At 34.1% G+C, this 26552-nt stretch overlaps 1 protein-coding gene across 1 annotated transcript; it reads right to left on the reverse strand.

The window, feature by feature from the left end:
- Positions 1-15677: 15677 nt before the first annotated feature.
- Positions 15678-18258, reverse strand: LOC141485826 (uncharacterized). Its single transcript, XM_074183369.1, has 3 exons — positions 17774-18258; positions 17480-17714; positions 15678-15694 (listed from the first exon to the last, which is right to left on the reverse strand). Exons 1-3 carry the CDS (start codon positions 17942-17944, stop codon positions 15678-15680), a joined length of 423 nt encoding a protein of 140 aa, XP_074039470.1. The 5' UTR covers positions 17945-18258.
- Between the last annotated feature and the right edge of the window lie 8294 nt (positions 18259-26552).

Below are 26552 nucleotides of genomic sequence, written 5' to 3' on the forward strand. Positions count from 1 at the left end.
TGAGTTAGATTTCCTATTACATTCAAAATTAACTGAATTCCAGCACGCTTTATTCATATTTTTGGAGTTTTGTAGATAGGAATCAAATGCCTGCTTCTTGGTTAGCAGAATAGATTTTTCATAATCCTTTTTCAGATTTTTGAAAAGGGACCACTTGGCAGGATCTTTGTCAACATCACATATAATTTTCAGTGACGATAAAATATTCCCTTTTTTATTAACTCTTGACTAAACCATTTCACTCCATTCAGGCACAATCACAACCACACACACAACCACAACCACAACCATTCAGGCACTTGATTGAGTACCTGAATTTACAGTTCACAATGCGAATGTGTCAGTTTAAAAACCGGAGAGTAAATTGAATCGATTTGATCATTCAACAGGTTGCACCCGCAATGTTTATGCTTGTGAATTTCCAAGGATTCTAAATAATTGAGTTTGGAACCCTTCCTTGCATAGTGCAGAATTTCCGTATCGTTTTAGATTCGGAAACTTATGGTTGCATGCCAAGGAATGGTTTGGAAACGTCTAATAATTTTTTCCTAGCCTGAAGGACCTTTCATGTTCAGCATACCGTTTTCAGAAATTTCGTCCGCATTGTCCCACATAAACACTGTCACTCCGGACACTTAAGCTTATAAACTCCAGATTTTTCCAACTTGTTGACCTTATCTTTGGCATTAAAAAAGAAATGAGATAACCTGGCATGTGGTCTGAATGTTACTTCCACATTGTTTTTTCTGAAGAAACTTGCGATTATTTCTGTTCTTTTTCCGTTAGTTACAAATGAAAGTGGTGAAAAACATAGAAATTTTCATTTCTCTTTTCATAATATCGAACAATCAACACGGTTTCAGAAATGGCTTCTCCACTGAATCAAGTGTGGCTGAGTACACTCAAAACATTTTTGAAAGAATGGATCATGATATGTGGTATCAGTATTGTTCGACTTAACAAGGGAATTTGATAGAGTCGAAAGGTCTTTCGTCTCAGAAAAACTAGAAGAGTTGGGTATTCGTGGCTGCCTTAATGATTGGTTTTTCTCTTTCCTCGAAAACCGAAAGATTATAGTGAAAATTGATGATGTTTTTTCAAATGAATTTGATATAGATCTTGGAACCCCTCAGGGCAGTGTCCTTGGTCCATTAATTTTTCTCATATTTATAAACGATCTTTCTAAATATCTGACTGAGGAAAAAGTTCTCATGTATGCAGAAGATACATGCACAATAATATCAGATCACTCAAAACTCGCACTTTCAAAAAAACTTACCAGAACACTAAACCAATTGAAGGATTGGTGCTACTGTAATTTTGAATGTTTCAAAAACGGTTTGCACTGAATACCATACAGCTCAAAAATCACCATCAGATTGCCCAATATTATTAAATAACAATTTAATCAGTACATCGAAGTCCGCAAAATTTCTCGTAACCACATTCGACTGTAATGCACAAATTAGTAGTGTCTTTTAACAAATCGATCAGTGTTTCCATCTATTGACTATTTTGAAATCTCTGCTAGATAGGAATACTTTATTGAGTGTCTATTATTCATATGCTTACTCTGCGATTTCCTATAGTATCATAGTGTGGGGGCAAGGGCGTGATAATCAAAGGGTGTTTGTATTACAAAAAAGAATATTTCGATTAATTTTTGACCTACCTTATCAAGCCTCATGTCGCGATGTATACAAAAACCAAAAAATTCTGATTGTCACTTCTATTTACTTATATAAATTACCGAGCCATATCTACTGAAACCGAAATAAACTGCCAAAAAATTCTGATACCCACAACCACAAGACAAGGCATAAAAACAACTTGTTGCAGAAAAATCGAACCACACTTTCCACAAAGAATCACCTCTGATGATTGGAGCGTCTTACTTCAATAGGCTTCCTGATAATTTATAAAAAATAGTAACACGTACGGAATTTTCGAAAGTAGGTTGAAGAAAATTTTAACGAATCATTGTTTTTATAGCCTAGGGGAAATTTATGACTTTCTTTCTAGCAAAGTTAACTGAGTTCATAGTGTTTATTGTGTTTTATGATTTTTTATATTTATATCAACATGTCTTTTATACTTGTTTTTATGTATCATTGAGTAATATTAGGGTTACATCCTCACCAATGTAGTATGTCCATGTATGTATGTGTATATATTCTATTTTGTCAATGTGAATGATCTTTAACCTGTAAACTAGTACTTTAGGAGTAACTGTTTTTTGTAGTAAGTGTGTGAGTTTTACACCTCACCAGACACGTCCAATCCATTGTATAATAGGAAAACGGATTTAATAAAATTTGATTTGATTTGATTTTATCCGGGTGTCACCTGTTTATAACCTGTGAAAGGTTATAAACCCAAAAAACAGTATTGAATATTGAGTCCTCCACAAAAAATGTCGTTTAAAGAATACTGGTTATCATATTCAAATCTTAATAATGGAGACAAGAAAGAAGTTGAAGAATTTTTTTCACCTTTCACAATTTTGAAGGAATTTATTCTTTTTCTAAGAAAGAACTCCCATTATATGACTGTTTTTTTGGATAATGGACACTAGTTTTGGCTTTCAAGTAGGCAATCATCTATTACATTTGTAGCGCTTCACCAGTTTAGTGGGAGTTGAGACATTTTCCGCTTGATTACAGGCTTTCACATGTTGCGTATCTCTACAGTAACTTGGCTGAATGCGTCGTTGGACAATATAAATGCAGCTTCTTTGAACTTTATCTCTAATCAGTGTTCCTCCCTGTGGATGATCTCAGCTTGGGACCATTCGATGTTAAGTTATATGCTCTACTATTCTTGATTTACAGATTTCTCCTCCTATATGTTTTTCTATTTTTTCATAATAACCGAAAAATATTGAAAACCTGAAAAATTGTGACACTGAAAATGTTAATTATTACTTTTTATTATTATTATATTTGATTTTAATAATCTAATCCATTTTCAGATTATTGAATTTGATTGAAATTGTAAATATCGTGGAGTGGTTGAAAAACAGCTCTGCTGACACGCCACCACCATTTCTTCGGAATAAAGTCGATTGTTTATTATTATTATAATTGATAGGTGGGAGATTACTGATATACTGGATATTTAGGAACAAATAATATGATGGTGCTTATGTTCTGGTAGAAATATAAACCTTCGCCACTAACAGAAATTTCAAACCGGCTCGTTCGCCAAAATTTCGATTTTTGGAGGCTTGATTACATACAACCTTTCAAAATAATGAAAATTTACTTTTTTTGAAAAAAGGCATGTTTTGTTGTTTTTCTCTCAGATAAGAATACTGATGAGTATAAAACTCATTACGGATGTTCGATAGGTTTTTAGAGAATCAGTGGGCTTCAAAATGTCTGTCCGAGGGTGACAACATTGAATTTCATCTTGAATCAATATTTATATTAAACATGCTACTTAATATAGAGGTGGAGTTTTTATTTGTATTTGACGATTCTGTACGACTCATTAGCGTTACTTTTGTTGAATGTTCATATCCAGATTCTTTATGAATATTGACAGGAAAGTAATCAAACTCACAAACTGAAGTAATTAGAGTTTTTTGATAGCTGAAATAGCTGTTTTCCAATATAATGTTTTTGTAGAGTAGGTTTTCTTTTACGAATTATTTTGCTCCCCAAACAACTATACCATATAAGAGATATGCTTCGAACAGCGTTTAGTCTTTAGTGGTGTGCACAGGGGTCGAAAACCGAATATCAGTCTTATGCAATATTGCAAGGCATATTAATTGAAGGCCTCAACGAAATGAGCGGATCGAAAGTGACATCGGGGCTGGTCTGGAAATACCGTGAAGAACCAAAAAAACTGATCGACAGGAATATATTGATTGCCAGGTATCACTGGCAACGAAGAAGCTGATGATTCTGCCAGACACGGACCATCAACTCCATATATAGAGGGTGTTCCAACAGAGTATACAGAAGAAGAAATGAATGTTTCAGTGATCCCATTTGGAGGTGGATTAAGGTGTGGAGTGGAATAACACTCAGTGATAGTAGAACCTTGAAGTGATCCGCAATGGATCCCTGATCGCCCAAAGGTACGTCAGTCAGGTGTTGGATGTCAAGATATGTCACATAGCAGAAACAGAAGAGCACACATTCATTTTTATGCATGATGAAGCTGCAGGGATGGATGGTCCGCTTGCAGCCAGGACCTGAATCCCATCGAACATGTCTGGAATCAACTGGGAAGAAGTATCCGAAGCCGTCAAAACGAACCCATCACTTTTGATGAGCTGGAAATCGCTCTTCGGGAAGAGTGGGAACGGTTGCCTAAAGAAAACCTCAGAAGGCCCATAAGAACCCGGTCCGAGGGGAACACACAAGATGATAATCCATTAATTTGTGTCTTGTATCACGAATTCAACTGTTTGTGTACTTTCTGTTTCAATAATTGAAGGGTTTTTATTTTAATTTTGGTAGTTCTTTAATTTTCTTACGTATACCCAATACACAACAAAAAATTATTCAATGACTTAGCATGAATTTGATGGCCATTTGTATTGTCTTTCAAAATAATATAACATATAATGAGTTTTTCCACTGTTTGAAAAATTACAAGCTCATGAAGGAGTAATTGATTTGAGAAGTGTATACTCCTTCGCCATTAGTACAAGTTTCTTGAACCGGTTCATCCGCCAAAATTTAGATTTTTGGTAGCTTCGCATTTCAACTTTCAAAATAATGAGAATTTACTTTTGTGGTATTTCTGTCAGATAAGAAGACTAATCAATATATAACTTATTACGGACACTAAGGCATCGCTGGCAACGAAATAGCTGATGCCACCTAAAGAACACCTGAACAAAAAGTCACCACTAATGAAACTTTAAACACTGCTGTCAATGCTTAGACCCACCAAAAAGCACACCTCTGGTGTACAAATGAATTGTTACTTCCCTCATTTCCAATGTCTCGCAGATACAGAGCATTTCAGTTATCAACAACAGTTATCTTTACGGATTGCTCTCATCATCATAGTTCTTCAAGAAGTAGAAATTTGAAGTGATTTTTTCATCATTATCAACGATTCATCAACAACAAAGCCGATTGTATCATTATTATTGATATTTGGTGATGGTTTCAGTTAAGCTTTCATAGAAATTCGTGAGGTGATCGCGAGTGATTTGAGTTCAAGGTCAAATCGAGTTCAAATTTTAGGCTATTTTCAAATTTGAATATTTCCTTAAAAAAGTGTTTGAAGAAATTTGGCCAACTGATGCAAGGCTCCTTGTTGTGCTCCCTGTTGAACGATCACAAGGTTCAGTGATCTTCCAATAACATTACGATTAGATACAAATCAGCTATCTCTTTGATGCAATGTTTTTCAAAAGCTATCGGCGACGGAGCATTATGAGACTCATACTTGATGGTTGCATCGGTGTGGAAGTCTTTTAGGATATTTTATAGTATCGGCAGTGAACTGGCAGCGTAACTGACATCAGATCGCTACCATAATGGGGATCGTCCCTAATTCTGCCTGGTTTTGTCAGTTGATCTCATTTCACTTGTCTCCAAAAGAGACTACTTTGAGAATGCACCAGAGCAGTTCCGTAGACTGATTTATCAACGCAGATACTCGTACTAATGATGTAGATAAGAACCCAAGAACAGCTTGTTATTTAGATCTCGTTTCACTGGTGCATTGCGCCAAATCAGAAAACTTTTGTCTTGAAAATATACTAATGAGAATTTGAATTGTAGAAAAGGAGTTTTTACTACGTTTCGAAAAGTCGTGTGGGCCTTTCCACTTATTCGTAATAATACACCATTACCATGTTATTGAATATGCCATCATTTGAATATATAATGAACTTGGATCGAATAAGGCTTTCTCTTCTTTGTTATACTTTCAGGAATTGGTTCACCATTCATACATACATAATTGTGGGAAGCAGTCAGATATGAAAAATATATGGAGTCAGAAGTGGGATAATGAATCGAGGTCGTAGTTGAGGCTTTTATTTGAACTCGGAGGAGTATACAGAGGCATCATTAACTTAATTCCAAGACGAATCTGCTTTATAGTTTCGTAATCATACTATATTTATGGCTTTTTAAAAATTGTATGAGTTTTACATTACCGCTGTCCTTTCCCCCAGTAGCTCGTGAAGACATTATTACAGTTACCAACTTAATTTCAATACATTAAGTGCTGAAAGATGTTGAACTTTTGACCATGTTTTTGCAATTTCTGAAAGTTGATCCACATCGAAAGTATATGATTTTATGTTGTTGAGCAAAAATGAACAGAAGCTACTCAATATACAATTGAAAAAAATTGTGATACTATAATAATTATGGAATTTTAGTTCAAAATAATACAAAGAAGAGATTGATGCTATCACAAGAGGAAGATGTTGATGACTGAATTGAGGATGTGATTTGGCCGGTAATCTGCTCGGTGACTCCGATAGCATAGCTGGTGAATGCACGTGTACAGAGAAAAAGGAAAGCCGGGTTCGATTCCCATTTTTTCTTTCATCTTTGTCTGCAACCGCAAATCCACTCTTCAATATAGAGTTAGTATTGTCTAAATACATATATTTTAATAATTGCAGTAATTTTTGGTGGCAGATATATCGTTTTTGTTACAGGTTGAGACCTTTATGGGCCGCACTTTTCGCAATACCTAGCTCGAATGTCAACGTAAAACCCAGCCTAGTACGTTCCTGTGAGAAGGGCAAATTATCGGTATTTTGCTCCGCGTTGTAAATACCAAAATTCGCTTATAAATCGATTTTTTCCCTACATACCGACTTTCAACGCAAAATTCGAATTTCATATTCAAGTTCGATTTTCAATTAATGGTTCTACATCAGAAAATAATTGATTTGTTATAGTGTAGGAATGAGAATGAAAAACCTAATATTCATCATGATTACATTCATTTAATTGATCTTGCATTTTTATCATTTCTATAGTTTCTTATAAAAATTCAAATTTCTAATTTCGGGTTGAAATTCGGTATGTAGGGTCGAAATTGATTCCTAAGTAAACTTTTCGAAAAACTTATATCGGTATTTTCAACGTACAATAAACTGTATTGATTAGTTTTAATATAGATCTTCATCAAATATCGGCCAGTTCTATTCGATAACAGAATAATGGAATTTAAATTATTGTTTACAATAGAATGTTGTAAATCATGCCCTTGAGGTGATAACGTCGGCCGCCACTGGTAGCCATAAATCAATCGTGACGTAGCTAAGAGCGCGCGAATGTACGATGATAGATAGATAGATATATTTTCACCACATTACATATATAAATACATTTATGGCATGTCAATATATTAATAGATACAATATAAACTGATCGAAAGATAGTGATTTGATTCTCTCCGGCAAGCAGTTATATAGATTGATATTCAGAGAATTATGTTGAGATTTGGCTAATCTATACCTTGGAGTTTTTAATAACTTAGCATACCTAGTATTATGGTCATGTATATCTGAGTGGGTTTGTAATTGGTTGATATTTCTGTGTATTTCTAATAAGGAATTGTAGATATGTAATGAAGGTAAAGGCATGATGCCAAACTTTATAAAGTGTGGGTGACAATGTTCTCTATATCCAACTCCAGCTAAAATTCTTACTGCTTTCTTTTATTGTCGAAAGATGGTTATTGCACGAGTGGCATTTCCACATAAAATTATTCCATAGTTTATCTGCGAATGAAACAGAGATAAATATGTCATTCTCAGAGCATCAGGTTGAATTGCTTCTTTTAACTGCCTCAAGAGAAATAGAGTACTTGCTAATTTGTTACAGAGCTGTTCTATGTGATTCGACCATGTGAGTTTGTCATCAATAACAATTCCGAGTAGCTTGACAGTATTTCCCATTTGTAAGTTCAGTTCAGGAGGTTATTTTTTGGGATTTGCTTGCGTTCAATTTGAGTTTGTTTGCATTAAACCAATTTTCAGCACGTTTTTCAATGTTGTGAGAAGAAGAAGTGAGTTCCATAAGGTTTTTACTGGTACTCATCAAAGTAGTGTCGTCGGCGAATAGAACACTTTTATTGGGTAATAGGAAGACGCATATGTCATTTATATAAATTACAAATAAGAATGGCCCAAGCACTGACCCCTGTGGGACACCATGTTTTATAGGTAGAAAGTCCGAGTTTCTTTGGTTAACAGTAACACATTGTTTTCTATTTTCTAAATATGAACTGAATAACTTCAATGCCACCCCTCTAATACCGTAATATTTGAGTTTCAGAATGAGTATCTCATGAGAGACACAGTCAAAGGCCTTCGACAAGTCACAGAGTGTAATATCCGTGAGTACACCTTGCTCCAGACCCTCAACTATGCCTTCCTTATTAAGAATTGCAAGAGTTGTAGAGCGATCTTGTCGAAAACCATACTGTGCATTATTCAAAAATTGTTTTTTTTCAAAATATTTGGGCGGTAAATTAGAAAATTTCTCATGAAATAGGCGAGCTACTTCCTGCTGTGTTTGGGTTTTATCTCCGTAACCAATTATTTGTAAAACTGTTATTTTATGCATTTCCGTTAATCTAACCGTTTGTCAGATTTAAAGTTAACGAACTTCAAACTCAAATTAAAAAACTGACAATTGATGTTTTAACATACAAAACAAGTTGACAAGGCGTTTTGAACTAACGTTGCCATGGAAATTATTTACAGTGTTTTGAAGGATACCATCTAAAATAACATTGCTATGGTTTTTGCTTACTTCCTCATTATCAATACCTCAACATGAAATAAGTTCTGAGTATATTGCAATAAGTTATTATTTTAATATTCATTTTATCTCAATTGTTGCAATGAACTTGGAAGCGATAACATTTCTGAATAGAGAATGTAAAGAATTTTCAAACGATATATCACAAGCCTATACTTCTCATTTAAAAAATTGGGGGTTGTACCTGTTATTCGACGTGTGTTGAGGGTAATTGTAGCATTTTTCCGTTATGTTATGTCAAATCATAATTTAAATGGGACGTGTTTCGGGATTTTATTAAAATATGTACCGTAACCGAAATAATGAATTAATTCCACCTGGATTTTACACACTGTATATATTTTATCATAATTTTTCCTTATTTGTTTAGTTTAATTTCCATACGCCACTGTTAGAGACAAATTGAGGCAAAAAGCCAATCATATATAAGAATTTAGTGCCTTCTTTTTTGGAATTATAGTATAATCTTTCAAACCGTCCCTGGACTGTGACGATATTTCCACAAGAAACATCAGAGACATGTAAATCATCCGAAACTTAAAAATTTAGTATATCTTTAACGAGAAGAGAGCTGCTTTGATCGGAAATATGCAAATTGGGACGAGAAATAGGGTTACCTTCCCTCGACTAATAAGGGACTCAATTTGCAAGCTGGTCACATTTTAACCTCGAACAAAGTCGATCCAAGCGAATTGTTTCTCGAGTCCTTTGGGAGCCTTTAACGGATGAAAAGTCTCCGAGACTTCACAGAGCATGAGTCATCTACTTGAAATTAGTCTGTGGCTGTGCCAAAGAGTTTTTGACAAACTTGATGTCGATACTCATCAATTCCTCAACATGGAATTGAAGGAAATAATTTTTCTGAAAAAAGATTGGTTGGGTAACAGGATCAATATTTTCTTAAAAAAACAATTGTTTTCTTGCAAAGGTTTCGAATTTAATTGAATTCATCTTCAGGGCTCTGTAACAATTAATTTTCATAAACATACCTTCCACAAAACTTATACCATTATTATCGTTTCAATTTCACAAGAAATAATGAGTTCTTTATTAAATTACTCACAAAAAAGTTGTTTTTTCGTGTTGATAATATTACTATTTCAAAAACCATCAGACATATTAGATATATATTGAGAAAAAAATAAAAACATTGCAAACAACCAAAGTTTCCGCGACAACACCAACACAAAGCCACATGAAACAAACGAATGGCTTTATCTGTGATTCTGATAAGGTGGTGTCTGTTTTTTAATCAATGGCAGAAAGAAAAAGAATGGAAAAAGGGTAAATTATTCCGGTATTTCACTTATCAAATTGAAATATGCAGTATTAAGGTCATCAACATCTCTTCTAGTGTTAACACTATCGCATTTGAGGACATGCATAAGAAAATAACGTCGGCCGCCACATGCATAAGCTTTTCGTTCTTGTAGTCTATAACAGGTCGTATTGATGAACATTTTTGACTTAAAGAGTGATTTTTATTCTCATAATTGATTGAAAAGTTTCTTAAAGATATAGTTTTGGAATGTTATGTCCAGGACGATATCTTTGTGGTACACATTATTCAGCTGCATTTTTCGTAACATCAAAATATCGAATGCAACTACATTATGTTTATGTTTACTTCGGTAAAAATCGATATTTCATGTGTAAACAGTCAGCTGATCAGCCCCACAAGAATGATGAATAACAGTTCATCAATCATGTGGTTCACGCATGTATACCACTTTTCAGGAAACCATGTAAGTTGATCCCAAGCAATTTCAATACATTAAGAAAATCAATATTATGTTTTCTGAACTCCTACATGAAGCCTCTTTCTTGAATAGTGTTTCAAAACGAACCATTCTTTATGGCCCCTTTTATATGACGCAGGTTGAAATGTATTCCATTTTCATACAGAAGTTAATAGATCAACTAAACGGTGGAGAAAAAGGTCGAAATAGTCGTTTCGATGAATACGAAATATACAGGGTGAGCTGTAACTGAGAAGTTGATATTTTCATTGGTGGCGGAAGTATTGTTGAATTGAATTTGCACTTTGTAACTATCAACTAACAAGAGCGAAATAGAAAGGATTCAGCACTACAGCACTACAGAAAAATCCTCAAAGCGCTCTGAGAGCGCTGCCTATGCAGTTGGTTAATAATAATAATAATAATAAAGGTCTTTATCATTTTCAAAAAATATACATATAGATTTTAACATTGTATGCAAAAAAAAAATAAAAACATTTCTGAAAATAAAGGGCGAAGTTCATTTTCTGCAGACAAACGATAGTTTTGCTACGAAAATGTTCTTCCACTTAACCCTAATACAGTGCGTCGAAGAATTCATATGCGTTTGTACATGTAATTGACAAATAGACAATGAGAGAAATGAGTGATAAGTGACGAAAATCGTTATGTTTGTTGGTTTGGCAGCGGGGCAGAGGGGTATCTAGACTTGTGTTTTGAATAAATTATTTTTATATTCTGATCTGAAGCAAGTAATACTGATGTTCTTCAAACTTTCAGGAACGGAATTATATAAATTATAAATTTGGTAGGTGAAAGATCGTCTGAACATTTCAGTTTTGAATTTAGGTGGGGATAATAATCCTTTAAATCGTATATTTAAATTATGTATGTCTGTCCTGAAAGATATTTTGTTGTACAAATATGAAGGAGTTTTAGATAGAATAATTTTGTAATATAAAGTGACCGCATGATGAACTCTTCTATTTTCCATATTCAACCATCCAATCTCAATTAATTTATGTGATGTTCTCTGATTTTTCCTCACGCCGTATATTAGCCTCAAACAGGAATTCTGCACTTTTTAAATTTTATTTTTGTAAATAGTTGTTAAGTTCGGACTATAGACAGAGTCAGCGAAATTAAAATGTGATAAAACTAATGTTTCGCACAGTTTCATTTTGATTTTTCGAAGAATTAAATGCCTGTTTCCATAAATCAGTTTTAGTGAACCATATGCCCGTCGAATCAATTGATTAACATGTTTTTCGAATCTTAGGTCTGCCTCTATGATGATGCCTAGGTTTTTAGCTTCTTCAACAACAGGGATCAATTCATTATTAATTTCTATATTAATAGGAAACTGAAATCTAGCCCGATTATACATAGAACCAAATAACGTTACTTTAGATTTAGCGCAATTTATTAGTAAACAATGTTCAGAAGCAAAATTAATGAACGTCGGCAGTTCCCTATTAATTATTTCAGAAGCATCATCTGCTAACTGCGGAGGAAAAGTGTGATAAATCTGTTAGTACCTCGTCCACTAGATGGAGTGACATTTTGTTGTTCGCTCCAACTTAGGAAACGGAATTAAATACTCTGAAAGAATTGTGATTTTCATTTATGGAATATCATTGACTTTAGGTTGATGATGGCCACTATCTTGCACTGATGAGTGGCTAATGAGCCCGAAACCGGTCTGCAAGTGTGCCCGTTTCAAAATTGAAGGTCCACTCTTTCAGTTGTATTGCCAATTGCATATGCAGGAAATTTTCTGTGAAGATTCCTGCACTGACGCCTCTCGGATATAATCCAACGCCCTTCGTGGTATTAGCCAGGAGAGTAGTTGTTTTCTGATAGGCGTCAGTCTATTGAACCTACTGTGTAGGTATATAGAGACTGGCTTGACTGCTTTAGATTTGAAAATGGAAGTGATCAAGAACCAAATCTGTGTGAAGTTTCGATTGAAAAAGATGCACCAGACAAAGAAAACAAGTAATCATTTCAAGTGATATACTTATAAAGAAACCTGTTACTCCAGTTCCGCTACCACAGTCACAAAAAAGAAAAGTTAGTGTAGCCTTCCTTGATCATATTTTTTGGCCAGAGGAGTCACCTGAGAAGAAAGAATTCACAAGAAAAGAAAGTCTGCCTTATGCAACAACTTCATCGAAGTGGTTGCAGTACCAGGAAGAGAAAGAAAATACCAAAATGGAAAAAGTGAGAGAAAAACAAGAGAGGGCTCTTTTCAGACAAAATAAACAAGAGGAGAAATTGAAGAAACCCGAGAAGGAGAATCCTTTCGGAAGAAAGGAAATAAAGAAAATAAAAAGAAAAGTCAATGAAGCGATAGATAGCTCGGAAAGTAAATATGAGGAATGGCAGGAGAGTGGATCAAGTCTAGATGATATCACAGAACATTTCAGCAGTGACAGTGAAGATGAACCAATAGCCTCCATAGTGAAGAAAGATATTGCAGTAGGTTACTTTTATCTGATTGCTTTTCCAGGAAAGAAAACCTACCATAACTATGTTTGTTCTGTTCGAAATATTTATGACACAGGTGAAGTTTAAGTACATGCTACATGCTTTCACACTGATAGAAGAAAGCAAGAATGTTTTCAGAATCATTGAAAACGATATAAGTGTTGTGAATGCCAAGCAACTCGTGAAGAGAGTAGAATACCGAATGTTGCTACAACCGGAAATAGAATCAAATATAAATTTCTCAAAGATGTCATTTGAACATTTTTTAAATTTTATGTTCAAAATTTTATTTGAGTGTTTATTCAAACCAAATGTGCTTTTCTCCATGAAAATAATTCAATATAACATGTTTCATTTCATTTCATCAAGTGGTCAATCACTGGGTCTAATCGCGGTCGAATACTGGTTCTAGCTGGTCAATTACTGGTGATTTATGACTTTTGTTATTCTATATTTTTTTTGTACCAAAATCTCTCGTTTTCTAGAATGAAGTATATCATATTTAGAAGCCTAAGACTTGGTCCTTCTTGTATGTATTTTTTATTTGTATGAAAAGTTGACGGTTTGATAACTATAACCTATTTTATGAGAGAAAGCTCTTAACCGGTCAATTACTGGTGCACTCACCCTATGCAAGAACTGAAAATTCATGCCATCTTCTGCAGCGCAATGATCAATGTCTCTGGTATTACCAGAATGTGTCTATAGTTGAACGTAGTTGAGATTATCCTCACATTTTTATTCAAATCATTTCCATTTTTTGATCCGTGTGTATATAGAGAATTTTCAACATGACAGAATCATCCGCCGGAAATCCCTGACATGTTTTCATTCAGAAACACCATCCTGACCCTAATGACAAAGCCGAAGAGGCAAAATCGTCATCGGTAGAACTCTTCAGATAATGGTCCACTACTGTAAAACGTGAAGTAGATTTGACACAAGTCAATTGGCTTCGTAAGGCTAAGAGCAATGTTATTGTGTTCTCTAATGACGAATCATGCTTAAACTAAATTGGGGTAATGAGTTTCGAACTTCAATGATTTCACCCGAAACTTTGGTCTCTGTTAATGTAAATTGAACTCATTATGAAATGCGAAGTTATGCAATTATTTTATATAACCACGTCGTTGTGACCCTTTAGAACTGTTACTTTTGATATTGTATCGCAAAACGAAGTTGGCTGATAAAATGCTACTTACAGAAATATTTTGGAAAATATTCCAACTTATTTCTGATGATTTGGAAAGTTATTATGATTGTAATCGGAGAACGGGGTATACTAGCGATTTATTCATTTGATTATGTTATTACACTCGTTTCAGTTTAGCACAGTTTAGCTGTTTTGCATATTTAGTTTGTTGAAATTTTTTGTGAAAAATGGAGTGCTCGAAATATTTGAATTGTTGACACTGGTACACGGTGATTATATTTTAGGTCAGAAAAATGTTAATCACTATTCAATTTTGAGAAAGCTGTTTTGTCTAGGAATTCGTAACTCATCTCTGGATTGGTTGAGATCTTATCTGGATTGCAGAACGCAAACTGTGAAGGTCAAACTGGAGGCTGGGACCTTCCACTCTAGAAGCTGTGTCGTTTCCATCGGTGTTCCCCAGGGTAGCGTCTTAGGACCTCTTCCTTTTATTCGTACATGATCTCAATAACAGTAATCGTCAACATTGTACAGTGCAATTTTTCGATGATTCTTTGTTCACTCTGAAATCCTCGGATTATGAGGGATTGTAGTGTCAGGCCAATCAAGCAGTTGCTAATATGCAAAAATATTGTTCTCAAAATGGTCTCATTCTGAACAGCTCTAAAACAAATACAATCGTCTTTTCACTGAATAAGAATGATCGCAGTGTTCTGGTCAAAATAAATGGCAAGTCAATACAACAAACTTCATTTGTACAATTTTTAGGTTTGAACATTGATGCTCAACTCTCTTGGAACAATCACATTGATTATATTTTTAGTAAACTGTCAAAACATTATTTTGTAATTCGTAATCTCCGTAATTTTCTTCCATTAAATATATTGAAGAGCTATTACTATTCTTATATTCAATCTTTACCCAGTTATTGTCTGATCAACTTCGATATTCTCATTATTTCACTATATACAGTGTCATCATTAAAGTGCGCACCATATGGGAAACTTTTTTTTTCGAAAAGTTTCAATGACGTTTAACTTCGGCACTTGTTTGTGCTTTAAATTTAATTGACGTTCAGTGTTTGTCAAATTCAACTTTTTTTTTTGAAAAAAAATTGAAAAAGTGCATTTCTAGATTGAATTTAACAAAAAGTTACTTGAAAAAGTTGTGTCTACGGCAATTTTATATCCTCATACCAAATTTTATGCAACTAGGATAAAGTTAACGTTTTGCTTATTTTTGACAGATATTCCCTTTATTTTAAAAAACAAGTTCGGTTAATTGTCATCAATTCATGTATACATAACAAACTCATCATTGAGAGAAATTAAAAATGTGCTATAAAAATTTCAACATGACTGGTGCAAAGTTTCAATCACTTGGCTATTTTCTTAAACAAACGTCAGTACCTTAAATTTTGAAAAAGCAGACACAACTCAAAAACTGCAATAAGAAATAATAAAATTACTAGAGTTGAAATTACATAAAAATTTCAATATTCAGTATTTACCGATCATTTATAAACACTAACTAGGGCGGTAGGGATGCTGAATCACGTTGAATAAAATTTTTAAGAAGGTCTTGACAAACAAAATGCACTATGGTGGTGTCAAGTTGTTAATTTACTTGTCAAATTTTTAACAGTTATTGTTGCAATAATGTTGTCTCTTCAAGAAAGAATAGAAATAGTTTTAATATGTGGTGAGAATACACCATACCGGCAAGTAGCTAACATTTTTAATGAACGGCATCCAGAAAAAAATGTTTAACATACTACTGTGTCAAGGATAATGTCGAAATTCAGAGAAACAGCATCCGTAGCAAATCAATTTAAGAAAAAGCACACTCCAAGTAAATATGATGAGGAGGCCCAACTTAACATTTGTTTAAAAGTTATTGAACAAGGGCAAACGAGCATAACCGATATTATAAAAAATACCGATTACAAGAGAGAAAGTGTTAGAAAAATTTTATTAAAGAATAAATTTTGGCCTTACAAGCCAAAATTACCATTAAAAGACGAGATTTTGATGTCCGTTTGGGGTTTTCATTCTGGTTTCAAGGAGAGAGAGAAGAAAATGTAAAGTTTCCGCATAAAAGTTGATTGACAGATGAGGCAACGTTCTCTTCAAATGGAACGGTAAGTTCTCAAAATTGCCGATGGTGGGCCCAAGAAAATCCCAATTTCACAGTTGAATGTGGTAATCAGTATTCCTTTGAAACTAATGTATGGTGTGGGATACTTAACGACCAAATAATTGGGCTATTTTTCTTTAGGGAAAATTTATCATCCGTCGGTTATCTCAGCCTTTTAAATAATGAGATTAGTGAAGTTTTAGATGATATGCCTTTAAATATTAAATACGACCTATGGTATCAGCTTGAATGAATCCCCGATTTATTAAAAATGCAGTTACAGATGTCAGTAGAAGGACCATAATTTGTATTGAACGTGGAGGACGACATACTGAAATGTAGGCGATAAGTGTTTGACAACCTCATTTAGATCAATAAGTCATTTTTTGTACTCATTTATATTTTCTATAATATTATTGTTGTTCAAAATTTATAATAATAATAATAGTTCTAACGAAATTATTTGCATTTTTTTTAGTTGCCTCTGCTTTTTCGAAATAAAAGGTTTGTTTGAGAAAATAGCCAAGTGATTGAAACTTTGCACCAGTCATGTTAAAATTTTTATAGCAAATTTTTAATTTCTTTCTAAAAATGTCCGTATAAGTGAAAATGTATCAGAAAAGTTAAACTCCATGATGAGTTTGTTATGTATAAATGAATTGATGAAAATTAACCGAACTTGTTTTTTAAAATAAAGGGGATATCTGTCAAAAATAAGCAAAACGTTAACTTTATCCTAGTTGCATGAAATTTGGCATATAAATATAAAATCGCCGTAGTCACAACTTTTTCAAGTAATTTTTTGTTAAATTCGATCTAGAAATGCACTTTTTCAATTTTTTTTAAAGTTGAATTTGGCAAATATTGAACGTCAGTGGGTCGCAGTTGGCCGCATCATTTTAAGTTAAATTCAAAGAACAAACAAGTGCCGAAGTTGAACTTCATTGAAATTTTTCGAAAAAAAGAGTACTATAAAAATTTGAGTTATGCCGAATTTAAATTCAAGATAAAAAAAACTCTTGATAGCTCACAGTCTCTACACAATGAACGTATACTTTCAGATACCGACTATATGTTGACAAAATGATTCTTTATTTCTGACCGGGATATTATAAGCTTATATCGTCATAGTTACGCTATCAATAAAGAGGGTCATAACTCCCTTGGGACATTATAGATTTTATAATTCCCTCTACCTTTCACAAGTGAAAATAAATAGAAATGAAAACTGAACCATATTTTATTTATTGATCTGATAACATCTTTAGGAGATAAAATAGCAGACTTTTTCGGCTTATAACTCTTACTCTTCCGTTTCAAAAAAGCCTGTAGTTCATTGATCTTGGTGATATCTCGTTTCTCATGTATAGTCACCATCGATTTTAGCATTGACCATTTAGTCCATAAAGAATTCGGACTATACGTTTCTGACTGAAACGAATAAACACAATTACTACCAAATCTACCGAAAAACATAGAAAATTCCTTACCAGTTCTTGAAAATATGCCAGAAATACAGTTTCAGTGACATCTTTTGGCATAACATTTTTCCGTGTCAGCCAGTCCAGATATATCTTGTATTCTTTTTGGTATACGGCTTCACTTTTCGATGGAATTAATGATTCTCTTGCTTGTTCAGCTTTTTTCAAAATATCCTCCATTATATTTGGGGTAGAAAACACGTTTTCACCGCAAACACAGCTTGATAACAAAGTTCTGTTTATAAACAAGTAACATAGCAACAAACTAGCAACAAGAAAACTCTACTATAATCAACGGTACCTGATTCAAATATACCGGGAAGGTAATGAATTGGTACATTTTTCCGTTTCAAAAATGAACAAAATTTTATTGAAATCGGTCAGAAATAAAATTATCTATGTACCACGGGAATTAATGAGCCTTAATAATCTCAGGCAATTGCTGTCCCTCGGGCCAGAGGCCCTCGGGACGCAAACTTTGCCATCGGTAATTAAGGCCCTCCTAATTCCCTTGATACATAAATAACTATTATTATCCTTTTTTATTTTTATCTCATTCGTGTAATATCCTGTCTGTATATTTGTTTTTTACATGTGTCTGTATATGTGCATGAATATATGTATGTGTGTATATATTCATATCATATTTTTTTTATTTTAATAAGGGGCTTTGATTGTCACATATATCTTGTAATTGACTTGCTACAAATAATTCTTCTTATAATATTATTATAATTATTATTATCATTTGAATTTTCTTCCACTCTCATCACAGCTGTCAAATGAAAATCAGGTTCCGATCGCTCTCGAATTTGTTCTCAACTTGAACAAACCAATAAATCGACGGTTTCTTCGCACACTGCTGAGAGCAAACTTTATCTGCGGATTTACTTCCAATATCCTTCGTGTAATATAAGTTGAGGACATGAGCGAATTCTGGAAAGCGAATCGGGAACGAGGGACCCAACGGCCCATTGACTTATTGTTATTATTCTCATCACACGCCATATTACACCGCGAGAGGGGGCTAATCCAGTCTTCGGACTTAGCTGAGCTAGCACTTTGTCACATCAAGAGATATGGAAGCGACCGCAAGAAATATTATCTGCTATCCGAACCTTTGAATTATACGCGCCAGATGTGAAACCGTAACTTGAAGCGAATGGATCCTCTTTTTGCGAGGACGAGTGCCCCTCTTTCCACTGCTGACGAGGATTTCGACAGGAAATTTGAATACGGAGGTGTGAATTACAGGGCGACTTAAACAGAAGGTTAAGAGATTTTGGTGTAATTGTCAAGTGGTTATTATTAGATTGTTTCAAAAAGTTCTGTCCCTTTTTACAGTGGCGGTGCAAGACCTAAATAATAATGAGCTGTATCAACTCGACTTAAACACCCGAAAAATGATGCATCTCTATAGGAGTTTGCATCCCAAATCGTCCGTTCCACGGTTGTACTTCCCCCGACAACAGGGAGGCCGTGGACTGCTGAGTTTGGAGTGTCTACATGACAGAATGGTACTGGATACAGCCTGTAAAGTCGTCAGGAGTTCAGATCCCCTTCTCTGCATGGTCTGTGACCATGAGAGAGCAGGAATTGGAGCATTTCTCTCGAGGACAGCTGCCTGAGCAGCTGATGAACTCGGTATAGTTTTCAACTCTGAATGAGGTGACCAAAACTCTGTCATCGAGTTGGAACCCGTTCAGTAAAAAGCTCAGTTGAAAGCCGCAGAGATCACCTTACTTTTACGGAGACACAAGGATAAGCCAACGCATGGGGTCTTCTTCATTAACATTGGAGACCTTGGCATATCAAAGCGCCTGACGTTCGCTTTTCTCAGGTCGAGGGGGTGAAGTCGGAAACTGAGGGGTTCATCATGGCTTGCCAGGATGGTGTCTTTAACACCTTAGTGTGCCGCAGTCGCCTGACGGGTATAGAGGTTCCTGACACGAGGTGCACGGCCTGCCGCAAGTCGCCCGAGACCCTAATGCAATTGCTATCAGCATGTCCAGCACATGCGGTCTCGGCCTATAATCCATCGACATAACGCGGCCCTAAGAGTGCTATATTACCATCTACAGCACTCTTACGATATGGACGAGACACCGGTGTTGCCCGGGGGATATTGAATCCGTTGTGGGGAACGAGAAGTGCCGAATTCATTGGAACTATTCGTTCCCCACCCTCAGGCTCATACAAGCTAATAAGCCTGATGTAGTCCTTCTCGACCATCAGAGCAAAACGATATTTGTCAGGGAGTTTTCAGCTCCTGGTGAGACAAATATCGTCAGAAAGGAGAAGGAAAAACGGATAAAATATCAAAATTTTCTCTTCGAACTCCGCAGACTCTATCCTGATCACTCTGTCAAGATGGTTGTTCTGATTATTGGAGTCCTTGGTGGAATGATGTCCTCTCTACTCTCGAATCTTAAAATCATACCGGCTTGCCGCACTAAGGCAGAAATCTTAGCCGCACAGATGCAGAAGACTGTCATTCTTGGCTCACTGCGTTTGATCGGGGCACATGATTCTTGAACCCAATGATCACTCACCCCACGGTGTTGGGGAGTGGTACTTGTTTGATAATGTTGGTGCGCCATCCCGAATGTATCGGGGCTTCGGGGAATAGGTCCTGACCAGCGCACACTACGGGAAAAAATAATAATAATAATAATAAATCCGCTTTATTGATAATACAAAAAAACCAATACAAAGATACATTTGAAAATGAAAATAGGTTAGAGGAGATTCTGGTACTCCTTGGCGAAGTCTAGCTCAAAGCTAATCTAACTCAACCAACAAGCACCACTCCATAATGCACGCGAACGTACAAAAATAAAAGACAATTAACAGTGATGGTACCACGAAATGACAAACGTAAATTAAAATAATAATTTGTGATTACCCTCTAAAGAGAGTTGATAAATGATTAAATTTAATTCATCTGTTGTTTATTAATTTGTCCAATGAGCGAAAGTTCACATTACTGACTATCATAGATATAATTTTTATATTTGTATTTGAATTTCCTGATATTGAATCTTTTCAATTGCTCGGGCAATGAATCATAGAGATTTACAGCACCAAAAAGAAATGATCTCTGAAACTGTGCAGTGCGATGTTGTTGGCATAGTTAATTTGTTTTTATGTCTAATGTTTCTTGAGTGAATATTTTCACGCAGAATTAGTTTTTGTATTAAAAAGGAAGAATGGGAAAGGGTAATCAATTCATGAACAAAACAACCCAAATGATGAATCATACGGTTTTTTATATTGAGCCAGCGGGAGTTTTTAAAGGCTTCAGAAATTGAATCATATTTACAAAGTCCATAAATTAGGCGGCAACAAGAATTTTGGACTTTTTGTATTCTTTTTTTATCTGAATCATATAAGTATGGCCCATATATGAAGTCATAGTTGTTGAAATGGCTTAGCACCAAACTATCACAGAACATTCTCCTTAGAGGTTGGCTCAAAATAAAACGATTACAGTATAACATTTTCAATGACATATAAGCTTTTTTCATTACATTTTCAACATGACTGGTGAATCTAAGATCAGTGTCAAGCATCACCTTCAAGTTTTTAGCTGTATGGACAGGAGCCAAGATAGTATGACCTAGTTCTAAATGGAAATTATTTTCCGCAAATTTACGATTCTTATGCGATCCAAAATGCATAATCATTGTTTTATTAGGATTAATTTTCAAATCATGCCCATAGCCCATTGATCAAGAGATAATGCCGAGATAATGTCAGTAGTATAAATAATGAACAATAAAGGTCCCAAAATGGAACCCTGTGGTACTCCTGATAGAATATCAGATGAGAAATAAGGCAGCACTATCAAAACCATAATATTTGAGTTTCATGCAAATCAGCTCATGACTGATGGTATCTAGTAATACCAGAGTGTCAATCATTTCCTTATCAAATCCCTCAACAATGTCTTGTGTAACAGTGGTAAGAGTTGTAGCCGTGCTGAAATCCAGGTTAAAACCACATTGCGATGGTGATAACAGATTATTAGTATTGAAATATTCATTAATTTGCAAATAAATAACTGTTTCAAAAATTTTACTCATGGTTGGGAGTATACTGATAATCCCGAGATCAGAATAACTAGCTGGATCATTATTCTTGGGAATGGGTTTCCCAACAGCAATTTTCCACAAATCTGGAAAATATGAACGTTTAAGACAACAATGGATGATATATATGTAATATATTTATCTATAAACGGGCTACAAAGTTTCAACATTCTGATTAAAATATTATCAACCCCTGAAGCTTGACTTTTAATATCATTCAGGATTTTATGAATAGCTTCTTCAGTATCGAATCGAAATGAGAAGTTATCTTGCCTGATTAAATAATAATTGCTATAAAATTCAATTATCAGAAAAATTTTGTACGAATTTGGCAAAATAGTTGTTTATTTCATTGGGATTCGAGAGGTGATTGTGTAATGAATATTGTTTTTTTGAACGAACATTGAGGTTAGAAAGAGGTTCCAGGTTTTGCGTGATATTTTTTCAGAACAGACAGACTTGAGATATGTCCTTTTTTCGGTCCAACTATTGACAAGGTATAATTTCTCAATTCTTTATACCTCATACGATCATCAACATATTTTGTTTTTTTAAATTTTTGAAAGACTTTGTCACTTTCTTTCATGAGAAGTCTGAGATTTTGAGTGAGCCAAGGAGCGAGAGGTTTGGTAATTCTAACTTTTTTAAGAGGGACATGTCTGTCAAAAGTAGAGATTAAATATGTTACCACATGATTCATATCTCTATCATGTGGTAACATTGCTATATTCTAAACCGTAACAGATACGAAGACGATCAAATGGGAAAAAAGGTTACTGTCATTGGGAACAATACAATGGTTGAAAAAAAATTGCGGTGACTCTTGCCCTTCTTGAGTTATACGGGAAAAACCAAAAATGCTGTTTTTCGTTTTTTTAGGATGGAATTGTTATTTCGGAGAATATAAAAAAATGGAAAAAAATATCATTGTTTTCGAAGTGTACTATGACGATGTCATAATAAATATTTGATAAAACGTTTCGTGTCAACATGGCCACCATCAACTTCTTTTTTTTTAATACGGATCTGTCTTTTTTATTACAGATATTGATAAAGCGATGAATTCACAATCCAAGGGTATATCACATCTGATATTTTTGAAGCGTTTCATTTGAAATAACTACCATCATCAGTGACAATAATTTTAAATTACGTTCCTGTCATTATTTCTTTTGTAAATTGTTTCGATTTCTTCAAAAGATAATTCAGACAATCTGATAAATTCAACAGGTAGGTACCCTAACACAATGAAAATTCCTACTTTTTCGTTTTGGAAATTTTTGAATTGCCGTATTCCTTCTTTCAAGGCTCATTTCTCCATAATCAATTACAATTCGTAATATTTTTACATTTCTCAATCCTGGAAGTAACAAAAATATCAGTTTTTGGTCAAAATTTGATTCTTGTATAATTTGGTATAAACAAATACCATCTCAACTCATTTACCATCTTAAACGCGTAGGCTTTGCTTGGCTTCTATGGCAGAAAAAATGAATGCGTTGTTGATGTCTGCTGAGAAATGTCAGACGTTTATGAACATATCAAAGATGTATTCAAATGATGTAAGGACTGATATGCTTATTAGTTATGCAACAAATCGAAGATGTGGAACAAATAATGAACATAATTTTTAATCATGTAATGTTTTGTGAAGAAACCTATGAAAATATGAGTGTAGGTATAAAAAATTCTTGCCCAATGTCTTTGACCGTGAAATCCCCGCGATAGCAGCTCAACCCCAAGTAATGTTGCCAAAATAAATAAAAACGAATGATCAGAAACGACAAAGATAAAAAATTTCCGATCAATTGATTTAAAATATGATACAGTTTGTCAGAAAAAGAAATATATTCACGAATTTTTCATTCGTATATTTTTGTGTGCCGAATAAGAGTGGAATATTTTTAGGTTGATATAATGATAAGCCGAAGAGAGGCAGAATTTGTAACTTGAAAAAAATTAACAGCATCTATGTACAGAGTAGAAACAGCAGATACTATTTTCAAGAATCACACGTCAAAACAGACAGATTGAAAATATAATCATTATTTTACCAAACTGAAATTGCTTTTCGCGAGCTGGGTATGGAAAATGAGTTGAATAAATTATCATGATGTCATTTTTCTCTCGATTCGTACTCTTATTTTGTCGAGACACTATTTTTTGTGAGAAAAATCACCTCTTGGCTCGTCCGAGACAAGAGAAAGGACGAGAAACCTTTGTCTTGATAATAACACTAACAATGATTGTGATGAACAATTCATCAATTCGATAATTAGAAAAAAATTTTAATTCACCAAAACGTTCTCACAATTCATTATTTCAACTTTTTCTTGAAAAACTCACTCCATAAAAGTCGAAACTGATGAAGCATTTGAACAGGATATTTGTGGAAATTCACTAGTAGACCATGTATGTCCTAACTTGTCCTTTCTAAAAATCCCCTCGGGCATCATACGATCTAATAAACCCAAACTCTCCTCCAGGAACATATAAAGAAAACTTTTTGTTCGCACTTTCTACGATTTCATCGTTCGTATACGTTATAAGAACAATATCTAAGTGAATTATCAATCCTGCGAGAATAGTGTTTGAGGAGATTAAAGATATATTGATCATTGCCCATAAAAGATTATATCTGGGGAATTCTGGATCCGCTCATAGCTATGTGAAATATTGGTGTCTCAGCTCCACTGAAATTTCATCTTATGGAATGGGAACAGTTGTTTTATTGAATATATTTTAATTTAATCACTATTTTCAAACTAGATTGGTGCCGCCTTCACTGTAATTGAATCAAATGCTCTTTGTATCATTCATTTTATTTTTACGACCGGTTTCGGGTTTTATACCATTATCAAGTATAAAAATTAACTAACACATATGAAATCTAAAAACGTAGTTATGTAGGGAGTTCGTAGGTAACTTATAAATTCAAGAGCGAAGACCTACATACATCGTGTTTCTCGTTTAGGGTTTTACGTACACCTTATTAATGATACTTGTAACAAATTTGAAATATACTGCGGATTGTGCTTCGATCTGCGAAGCGAAGGAATTATTTCATAGTATCATAGTACTACTACTTTGCATTGTCTATCTCCCAAGATTGTTGCCATTTTTCCATAATTTGCAACCTTGCTAACCCTTTTGATACGTTTTTTTGTACCATTGTTCTCTCTTCCACCAGCAGATCTATTGTCTTTGTCCAACGTGTGCAACAAGAATGAGATGTAATCAAACTTTGGTGTAATAATACGTAATCGTCTATAACTGAACGTATCCAAATGTAAAATGATATCATTTACAACCAAAAAGCGAACTTTAATGTACGATTATTCAATCAACAATACTAGAATCAACCGCGTACACGAGATAAAAGATCTTGGTATAACATACGACAGTAAATTAACATTTTCAACACATATAAGGAATATGACTGCTGATGCAAATAGGATGCTCGGATTCATTTACAGAAATGGCAAAAACTTCAAAAGTATTGCCACCTTGAAATTGATATATTTTGCGTATGCCAGATCTAAGTTAGATGATATGATATGACATCTTTGGAAAATAGGAGAGTTATCCTTGGTATAAAATTCCCACATAAATTACTAAACAACAATCAATTTCTTAGTACCAAGGAGTGAAGGTCGACACAATCCGAATTTCTATTGCGAAGCATCACGCACAAATGTTATGCTACAATCACCATTGAATTTTATGTGCAGTAGCTTCAATAAAATCTGTGAACATTGCGATATTCATTTCGACTCTCTGAACGCCTGAAACTACAAATATCATTTGTGTCAGTACTGCTACATTGCATGATTTGTAAATTTTTGTGTTATATATTCAATTTTTCATTTCCCTTTTGAAATTCTACGTATACAAATATTTTATATATACTTTGTTTTAGCATTTACTTTCATACATATCTATATTCCATTATTTTCAATATATATTTCATATATACTCTGTAATAATATCATTTTCTATAACTGGGTACTCCTGTTGGAAATAAATCGCTTTTTTTTTAAATATACAGTGTGACCCATTTTTAATGGAAACACCCCCCTAAAATTTGAAGTTGTAATATTTTAATATATTTTTTTTTAAATGTCAAGTACTGAAAGGTCTACCTTGGGACAAAATTTGAAATGTTTATTAAAGTTTCAGGGCATACTACGATATTTTTTCTTAATAATAATAATAATAATAATAATAATCACTACGCCACTGGATTCAGAGTGCCTTTAAATAGATGTGACCAAAATTTCATGAAAAAATATTCATTATTAACAAAGTTATGACAACTCAAAAATTCGAAAACTCACACAGCTAACAGTCACAATATATCTTTTTTTTATGATTTAAACAATAAAGTGCCGCCTGATGAAAAAAAAAAAAAAAACAAATAGCGTAAATATTTTAAATGAAAATAACGGAATTACATTCACACAATTCAGCTAACAATGAAGCAAAAAATTTTAATAAACGTAACTAATAACTAATTATTGAAATGTTTCGATTAAGTGCAACAATTAACTCAAACTTATATTCTAGTAGCCTCTGCTAATCCACCACGTATTTCGATACATGTGTCGTAGCGCTTACGAATGTTTCTGATTACGTTCCTCAGTTCTTGAGGGCTGATATCTGCACATACCTGTCGAATTCTTGCACAAAGTTCATTT

This window comes from Leptinotarsa decemlineata, unplaced genomic scaffold (assembly GCF_025532065.1).
Source record: "Leptinotarsa decemlineata unplaced genomic scaffold, Ldec_3_MD MMD2_tig00026336_RagTag_RagTag, whole genome shotgun sequence".
Lineage (NCBI taxonomy): Eukaryota > Metazoa > Arthropoda > Insecta > Coleoptera > Chrysomelidae > Leptinotarsa > Leptinotarsa decemlineata.